At 36.3% G+C, this 9,888-nt stretch overlaps 2 protein-coding genes across 2 annotated transcripts; one reads left to right on the plus strand and one right to left on the minus strand.

Annotated features, from left to right (window-relative positions):
- Positions 1-2,325: 2,325 nt before the first annotated feature.
- Positions 2,326-3,526, minus strand: LOC133690266 (tRNA-uridine aminocarboxypropyltransferase A). The gene has a single exon (XM_062110498.1). It carries the CDS (start codon positions 3,180-3,182, stop codon positions 2,445-2,447), a length of 738 nt encoding a protein of 245 aa, XP_061966482.1. The 5' UTR covers positions 3,183-3,526; the 3' UTR covers positions 2,326-2,444.
- Positions 3,527-4,084: 558 nt separating this feature from the next.
- Positions 4,085-7,758, plus strand: LOC133690267 (protein N-terminal glutamine amidohydrolase). Its single transcript, XM_062110499.1, has 6 exons — positions 4,085-4,369; positions 4,776-4,881; positions 5,138-5,215; positions 5,374-5,501; positions 6,688-6,812; positions 7,314-7,758. Exons 1-6 carry the CDS (start codon positions 4,323-4,325, stop codon positions 7,469-7,471), a joined length of 642 nt encoding a protein of 213 aa, XP_061966483.1. The 5' UTR covers positions 4,085-4,322; the 3' UTR covers positions 7,472-7,758.
- The last annotated feature ends 2,130 nt before the right edge of the window (positions 7,759-9,888 follow it).

The following is a 9,888-nucleotide window of genomic DNA, read 5'->3' on the forward strand; positions in this document are numbered from 1 at the left end:
CCATTTTTGGCTGGCATTTGTTGGAACCCCGTCAGAAAAGTTCCAAGTATTGTTTCAGTGCACAATTTCTATTAAGATTTAATTCATAATTGTGATGAGTGATTGATTGATTGATGGGATATATAAATCACTTTTTTTAATTTATTTTTACGATTTAGGTGCTGATTATCTAAGTATATCAACCGTTTCTGAGACAATATAATAATGTTTACGATTTTTTATCTAAATTTTTTTAAATATATACAACTTCAGCTCAAATGAAAACGAAACAAAGATTATATCTTATAGAAGTACGTCAAATAGCTGATAAATCAAATTATCAAGCTCATGCATACGTGAATTACTGAATTATATTGGTTACACGACGTGGAAAACTTGACGAATTGAACTAGAATTCAGTTGGTTTAAGATTTGATTTGGATGGAGTCTCAATGATATAATTATTTAGCTAAAAATCCAGATTAACCATCAATTTATTTTCTAAAAAATTTAAAAATAATATTATTTTAATATTTAAAAATCTTTTTTTTTTCAACTCGGATTTGATAACAATGATTGTAGTTACTATGACACAAAAAAAAATAAAAAATTCAACCCCTCTTGTTCGTTGCATGCTTCTACTCTATTGGAAGTTGGGATGTCATCTTGTTCGATGCTTTGATTAACCAGAGTTTTAAAATTGAGTACTCATAGACAGCATCTAATGTCATAGGAAAATCATTAGGGTTCATGATAGCATCATTAGTGGCATCCCAGCATAGACTATAGAGAGTGCCGATTTGTAAAGCGAAACCCTAAAAGTATATATAAAAGAAAGGCTAAACTGCAGGAGCTATCAATTATATCAACAATAATGATTTTGTCACAGAAAGAAAAAAGGAAATGTAATATATATATATATATTTCCATTTTGCCGTGCTGTGTTATGATTTTGAACAGAAAAGAGAACGCACAAAACAAAAACAAGTTCATAAGATATGATGATAAAGATTCTTCAGACATGAAAAGGATGTATTTCCTTGAAAAGACAAGTAGAATTAGAAGCAAGGCCCCACACACACACACACACACACACCCCATAATTTGGGGAAGGTAGCACTTCAAGTTTATAGCCTTCTTTTCGAAAGTGAAATGCCATCTCCACTGTAAACCAATCTTATTACACTAGATCAATGTTTTTTTAGCTAGTTAATTATAAAATAATAATTTTTTAACATCTTTTTAATAAACATCATTTGACCGAGTGAACTTTCACTCAATTTAATTTAAAAAACAACCTCAACTAGGTCGTAAATGAACAGATCATTAGATTAATAACGTTGCAATAAACTATGCTTTAATGCCTTAATTAAAATTTAAAATCTGTAGAAGAGATTGCTCTACAGTATTAATCTCTGTCTCAACTTCCTGCTAACAACTTCATATGAATTTAGCTGACATTGAATATTTTTTTTCTCTTCTAATTTGTTCTCTGTATTAACAAATTTCGGTCCTGAATCTGTAAGTGAGAGTTTTGACACTCGAATTGTAAGAGTTTCCAGGACTGCAAAAATGGATGTAAATCTCCATGTGCGAGGCCCAAAGTTGCAATGATGAATATATGAGATATTTGGGGGGGGGGGGGGGGGGGGGGCGCTCCTCCTCCTCCTCCTCCTTTATTTGCTGATATTCTCCTGAATTGATTTTCCATGATGAACATGGCCTTCGCTTGCTAGGAAGGGGCCCTTCATAAATATAATGTGATTGATGCAACAGAGCCCTACTTGGGGTTGTACTAACTATGAAGAGAAACTGATACAATCTCTCCTTCCCTCCTCCTCCTCCTCCTCCATAGCAGAGCACCCTTTTTCACTTTCTAAAGACATGACTCCACTGTCTGCCTCGTATCAATAGCATGTGCAGGGGTGATGGTGTGGGGAGCCTCTTTTGGTGATTGCCATCCTTGTGACCACAGAAAAAGGGTCTGAAAAAGCAAATGGGATTTCACAGTAGAATCTGTATTGATTGAGACTGGGCTCTCTCTTTACTAGACATGCATCATGACCCTTGTATCATGTATTGTCTCACCTGCTTGCGGCATCAAGGGTCCCCTCCCCCTCCCCCTTCTCTCTCTGTCTATGGTTTTTTTATTTTTTATTTTTTCTTTTCTTGGCCATTGAGCTTTATTTTGGTGCTGTTTTCATTGAATTCCTCTTGGCATTATCCTGCATCATAGTGTGGGGTGGTGGGGATCCATGGACCATGTTAACTGGCCCGTGGTGTGTTTTGCTTGTGGGTCGACCGCCCTTATGAACGGCGCAAATATCAAGTTTGGAGGCAAAATAATTAACTAGAAAAAAAAATAATTCCATGTTGATTCATAAAGGAATATTGATAAAAAGAAGAAGAAGAAAGAATCATCCATTTGCTACACAAATACAACGTAAATCCAAAGCTGAAACCCATCACGCATCGCTGCTATTTTTTCCTTGCTCTATTTGTTTACTTTTCTTCAGCAGCTTAGGCCTAGGCCTCATGGGCTTCAAAAACTGAGCCTGTAATCTAACCATCTCTTTCAAAAGCCCAACCAGTCTATCTTCAATCTCAAGCCCATTTTCCTCTACGACCCCTAACCACCTAGCCACGGCCTCCAAAGTGCTAACACAACCACCGCAAGGCTCCTTTCTCAAAACCAGGTCAGAGTCATAAATACTCCCTCCTTCTATGCCTCCATCAAACCCATCCAAACACACCCTTGTTGCGAATCTACTCAAATACCCTTCACTAGCACTCACCATCTCCTTAGCATGCTTCCACGTGGCATCGAACACGATTAAGACAGGAGGGGTGTTGTTTTTTAATGCTGTCTTGAGGTCTGATAGAGTCACAGCCGGTGAGGATTGTGAGGGTGGGAATAGGTAGTAGGTGGAGGAAGGGGGTTGGTTTATCAGGGTGTTGGAGGTTAGCCGGCGGGTTATTATAGAGGAGGAGTTGAGGAGTGATTTGGTGAGGAGAGGTGTGGTGTTGAGTTTGTGGTGGGATTCGTGGGGGTGTTGGATTATTATGATTTGTGTTCTTGTTGGGATTGGTGGGGTCGGAATGACGTGGCAGAGGCAAACTGGGATTGGACGGTCACATTTGTGGCAGATTGAACGGCGTTTTGGTGGTGGAGACGGTGGCTTGTTGTCTGGTTCTGGTTCCATTTCCGACCGCGGTGGCGACTTGTGGTGGTAGGGTTGCGGCTCCTGCGTTTGTGAGTTTTATTTGATTTAACTCAAACCCTTGTTTTAAAGAGAGGATAAAAATCACGTGTGATCTCTCAATTTCCAACTGTTAATCAAATCAGTCCTCCTACTTCATTTTTTTAGGAGAGTAGAGATTATCAAGACATGAAAATTTCTGTTTAGATGGCAAGCTTGGTAAAAATGATCATCTTTAAATGACATCATGTATCAAACAATTTGAAGTTCATCTGTATAGCTTGAGAAGTATCAAAGAGGAAGAAGAAGAAGAAGAAGAAGGTAGCGTTAGCATGGAAATCTCAGTATTGTATTACTATTTCTTCCATACCAAGTCTTCAAGCACAGCCCAACTATTTCCAATGTAATGTTGTCTAAATTCTCTCGTCAGATAATGCAGGCTTTGTCTATTGTCAAGTGTATTTGTTGTCATGCGAGTGTCTGGCGATATACATATACACACACACTTTCAATTTTCAAATTTCAATTAAAAATATATTAAAATTATATATTATATTCGTTAAACCTAGCTAGACTCTATGATTGATCCTGGTTCAGGGAAATTTTCGAAAAAAAAGACCTCATTTTAAAAATAATTAACTCGATAATCTAGTGGTAAATGGTAAATAAACATATAGGTATTGCACTTTCACTGTTGCGTGTTTGAAGTTGTAATGTAGAATTTAAAATATATTAAAATAATAATTTTTTTATATTTTTAATATAAATATATTAAAACAATTAAAAAATATTAAAATATTAATTTGTATTTTTTTAAAAAAAATCTAAGACTTGAAAAAATACGGTTCAATAGCTCTATCAAAAAGTGACTTAATCAAAGTGTTTATGAACTCGATTTGTTTAAGAGACCGTGGATGAATTTTGTGAGTTTGAGAGAGAACACAACAAGAGCGCCTGATAGTCAACAAAACGATGTCGGTTTTAAGAGGGCGGAAAGATAAACTGTTGTTTGGTGTTTTGGTAAGAAAATGACACCCTTTCGAGCTTCCATCCAACGTGTCGTTTAAGGCAGCGAAAAGCCGAAACAGGCGCTCTCTCGAATATAAAGCTGATCAAACAGGGAATAGAAGCTCGAAACAAAGAATGAGCAATTTGGAGGTTTCCCAGTTCACTCACACCCCATTTTACTGGTACATACAATACTTCAAAATCACTTCTCTTGCATTTTTAGCAATTTCTAAGCAATCCCAATAAGTAAAAATCTGTTCTTTTTTATGTTTTGCTTATGTATTTGATCATCATGTTCTTGTTTTTGTGGGGTTTCAGCTGATTGATCATTCTTTTTTTTGCTTACACCAACTATTGTTCTTATTTTTTTACGTCTTGCTAATGTATTTGATCACCATGGTCTTGTTTTTATGGGGTTTTAGTTGATTGATCATTCTTTTTTTTGCTTACACCAACTATTGTTCTTATCTTTTTATGTTTTGCTTATGTATTTGATCATGGGGTTTTAGTTGATTGATCATTCTTTCTTCTTTTTTTCCTTACACCAACTATTGTTCTTTTTGGTTGTGTAATGTTGTGTTGATGCAGTGAAGAAAATGTTTATTTTCTTCTCAAGAAACTATGCAAGGATGGTGTAGCAGATGCTGATGGGTCTGATCTTTTTGTTGTTTTCATTTCCAATGATAAGAAACAGGCATTTTTTCTTGTTTTTATTTTCTTGTATTAATGTTCACTTTATTATTGTTTTTGTAGTTAATGTTCACTTTATTATTGTTTTTGTAGTTAACTTACATTGTTAATGTTTTAGTTGCTGATTGTATGCCATTTGGCTAACTTTTTTTTAGCTGTAGGTAATGAAACCATGAGTGAATATGTTTTGTGGTTTTGGTATTTGAGAAAATTTGTTTTCATTTTTTATACCAACTTTTGAACCGAAATTTTTTATTTAGATCCCACTGTGGCATCAAAAGGCTAGTACAAGAGCAGATGGAATCATTCTTTGGGATTATCATGTGATTTGCATTCAGGTGAGAGCCAAACCCTTTTTAGCATAAAATTACTGGTGGTCTGGTAAATTATTCTGCTTTACTTGGGGTTTCAGGATGGTTGAGTGGATTTAATTTTGGTTTGGATGGAAATTTGCTTTTCTGTTTGTATCCATTAAGGTTTAAAATGGTATGTGCAGAAAAAAAGAGAGGGGAACTCTCATTTAGTGTGGGATTTGGATTCAAGTCTTTCCTTTCCTTCTCCGTTAGCTTCATATGTCTCCGAAACCATCCGGCCATCATTTCAGCTCTTCTCTGAGTACCAAAGGTAACGTTAGCTGTTTAATGAAATTGTGCCTTCTTTATTAGTATGTCAATCCATTATGATGATGTAGTTTAGCCAATGTTGCGGTTTTTTTCTCCTGTATGTAGTATGTATGAGCCCAAAAGGTCTGTGTGTCAAATTGCTACAGCAAAGCAGCCATGGTTTTAGCTCGTAAGAAATTAGATTACTTGTTCAAACCATGGAGGATGAGATTCTTGGCTTTCTGTTGGTTGGGCTTTAGCTTGATTCAAATACAAACAAGCTCCCTTTTCACGTCCTCCTCCTGAAAAAAGAAAGCAACAAAATCACCTTGATGTAAGATATGCTATGGCTTTATGAATGGCAAAACTTACCAATTGATGGACCCAGCTTTTGCAGAACAAAATTGAGGATTGAATAGTTGAAGTTTTATGGTCAAGCATGGCTCTATTTGTTACTGGAATATCAGAATTATCTTAGTGAAATTTTCATGCCATCTGGGGGTTAGCTGATCAAATGGCTTTTTGTGTGGCTTAATTGATGGAATAGGCTTGGATTTTGTCAGTTTTGAAGTTTGTAATGTGATTCCTGAGGTGTTACTTGGGATCCAGGGGACTGGGGAGGAAGAGAAGAAGGAAATTTGGAGGCTGTTCATGCTGCGATCCAAGGCATGGACAGTAACGGCAGCTGGCCCTTGAGGCTTTAGGTTTCATTTGATGCATCAGCTGACTATGGTCTTAAGAGCATGTAATTAGGGGTGAAAAGTGAGAAAGAAACAAGAATGTTGCTTGAAATTAAGAATAGTTATGGAAGAATAGAAGATGATTACTACCTGGACCTAAAAATTCTAACATAATTATATTCCTCATGCCATGGCATCTAAAAGTGGCATTCTTCTCTGTAGTTTATTATCTACACGAGAGCACTTTTGCTATTTCTCTGGGACCTAAGAAAGGTTAGGTTGTCCTCATTCTTTTGCTGATATGAATTGAGTCGCTTAGGTTAACTATTATATTCCAAACTACCCTCAGTCATAACAAACTTAAAATTTCTGAATTATGATATGGATTTTATTTTCTTTCTAAAGAACTTGAAGTTTTATCTCAGATGTTCGGCAGTCTCTCAGAGAAGGGTATATACTTATTTATGATGTGAAAATTAAATGTCATGATATGATTTCAATGTAACAAAATGTTTATCTTGGTATCAGGTCTTTCCGAATTGTGCATGCTCCAATTTTCCTCCGTTTCTTTGCATCTGATAGAAGACACATGAAAGATTCTGTTGGTAATTGGACTGCCCAACCTCCTGCATATGAACCCATCGTAGCTGAAGGTAAATTCTGTGTATAGCCACATAAATATCTCTAGGTGCTGGTTTAAAACTTTATAATACTGTTCCATTCATGGTCAGATCTAGAAGAAAGTTCCTAAGGTCCACATGTCCTGTTTGTTGCATTCATATAACATGTGGGTGATATTTATGATAGCCAGTCATTATATTTCCTATGGAAAAGGTCATCAAGTAGTAATGGACTAATCATTGAAATAGAACATGTACTTGTGCATGGTCTTGTCATACCATTCCTTTGATTTCTAATTTTTTTACGAGTGAACTAGCTCTTTGCTTGTCAGCAAATCCTTTTTGGTTCCCACTTGTTTTTGCCAACAAGAAACTGCTCAACTTCCGAACTCACATGAGAAAGTAGTTGCAGGTTTTATGCAGTGACATTCTCTTCCTGTGCAGAGTGCAATTCGATTCCTTAAGATGAACTGCTCATAATTTGATTGAAAAGCTATCATTATCAAAAAAATTGAAATTTTTGTATGCGTGCAGACGGAACCATTCACAACCTGAATGAATACATGGAGATCCGTGCATCTGATGAATCAACAAATATGGAGGCTGATTTGATCAATTCATTTTTCACTCAGCAACTTGGTGTGGTGATAGGCGAGAATCAGTTGGAGGAATTCTTTTCTCAAATTTCTTGATCTCTGTTCAGTTGCTCATGTGCGTGAGTTCATACATGTACTTTTTTCTTCATTCTATGATGTTGATTATCACTTTTACTGCTTCTGGTTTGTTAATCCATTTGTTCAAGACATTGGGGCGTTTTTGAGACATACAATGGATTGAGAGAACATCTCATATATTATTTCCTAGTGTCATGTTGTTTAGCAGAAAAACGAGCTGTAAGCGGACGTCACATTTTAGCTGTGTATCAAAAACTTGTAAATTGACAGGTTCAAATTATAGATATCTTGGTTGGTTTTTTTCAGCGCACTACTTTATGAAAAGCAGTTCCTAATATTTTAGGCAATGATGCAGTGCTTTATTTCATACTATAGCAAAATTATGCTAGGGAGAGGGCTGATTTTATCAGAAGCACAGTAAGCCTCCTATTGAAAAGAAAAACATACATAGATTACTATATTAAAACTAACCCTTTTATTTTTTATTAAAAAAAAAACGAGCATGAGCCTATATCTCTGTAATAATGGTAGTACGATGCTAACCAGAGCTTGTTTGTGAATGTGTTCGATGCTTGGTTGTGACGAATTACCATGTTAGGAGGCAAAGAGATGCTCATCATGGCATTGTTTGTCGTGAGAAAATTCAGGAAAATAAAAATTTCCATTAACAAGATAACTTGCCCTAAGTTTCTTCGTTTGCGGTCGCGGCCCCACTTTTTTTCTCTCCTTTGCGGTATATTACGCATAAAACACAGTCATTCAACTGCAACAAAATGATTTGTCCATTAGAAGAAAAAAAAAAACAAGGAATCATATTAAAAAGAATAGCTAACTCATACCCTCATGCCTCCAGCGCTGCTTGAATGAATATCCATACATTTAGGAAAGTACTCAAGCATCTTCCACTCTGTTCTACCTTCTTTTCCTTTACTTTCATAAAAATCCAGTGGCGTTTTGCTTGCTATTGGGTTTTTGTTCTCATCAAAGACGCATGTAGCTGAGGTTCCAGTAGGCTTCCAGAATCCACCAGGTACTGCTCGACTAGGTCTCGTCCCATTGGGGTACTTTTTGTCTCTAGTAGTGAAAAAAGACCAATGTATTTCCGCGTACCTCTTATACATCTCTGATCATACATAAATCAAAAGAAATTGTTCCATCAGACACATGATTTATGGATCAATATTGTAGCATGGATACAAAGGGGAACAGCAGAAACATTGCTATACGTGCACACAGCAGCATTAACTATATAGTATATAAGATCTCAAGAGAAAAATAAATAAGCAACCAATGTATTTACTAACCAGTAAGGATTGCAGGATGGTATTCGTAAATATTAACCTCATGAATACGATTCTTGGGCAATGCTTCATTCCTGACCTTTTTCATCAAGTACTCCATAACCAACTCTCGATCATTAGGGCAAAACCTCACACCGATTGGTAAGGTAAAAAAATATGGATCAATGTAGTCCCCATCATCTACATTAACCTGACCTACAAAAACCAATTAGTAGCATGTCAATATATAAGTCACAAGTTGGTTAATTGCTATACAAGTAAAAATCTTATTTTCAAGGAAAAACAAGACATTAAACTGCTACTATAGTATAGTAAATTAAATTGACACTCACTAGAGGATCCCTGTGATTGTGGTTGGCCGCTATGATTAATCAAGTTAGAAGATGAACAAGCCATCACCATGGCATTGTTAGGTGAACAAAATTGATCATCAACTAAAGAGCCAGGGGAAATATAAGCATTGCTATTGCCATTGTTGAGGATATTTGCATCAAATTGCATGGCATTGCTATTGCCATTGCTGAGGATATTTGCATCAAATTGCATGGCATTGCTGAGGATATTTTCATCAAATCGCATGGCATTGCTATTGTCATTGTTGAGGAGATTTGCATCAAATTGCATGGCATTGCTATTGCCATTGCTGAGGATATTTGCATCAAATTGCATGGCATTGCTGAGGATATTTTCATCAAATCGCATGGCATTGCTATTGCCATTGCCATTGTTGAGGAGATTTGCATCAAATTGCATGGCATTGCCGAGGATATTTTCATAAAATCGCATGGCATTGCTATTGCCATTGCCATTGCCATTGCTGAGGAGATTTGCATCAAATTGCATGGCATTGCTATTGCCATTGTTGAGGAGATTTGCATCAAATTGCATGGCATTGTTATCGCCATTGCTGAGGATATTTGCATCAAATTGCATGTCATTGTTGTTGCTTCCACGGCTATTTGCAACCAATCTCATCATGCTATTGTTGATGAACGTACCAGACAGGCCATTATTTTCCTCCATGATTGAAAAGAAACTTTTCTTGAAAAAGGGTAGAGAGAAGACTAAGTTAATAGCTGAAATCTGTGTATAACAATCAAATCATGTAAGATGAGAATATATATGAGTGAGATG

This window comes from Populus nigra, chromosome 3 (assembly GCF_951802175.1).
Source record: "Populus nigra chromosome 3, ddPopNigr1.1, whole genome shotgun sequence".
NCBI lineage: Eukaryota > Viridiplantae > Streptophyta > Magnoliopsida > Malpighiales > Salicaceae > Populus > Populus nigra.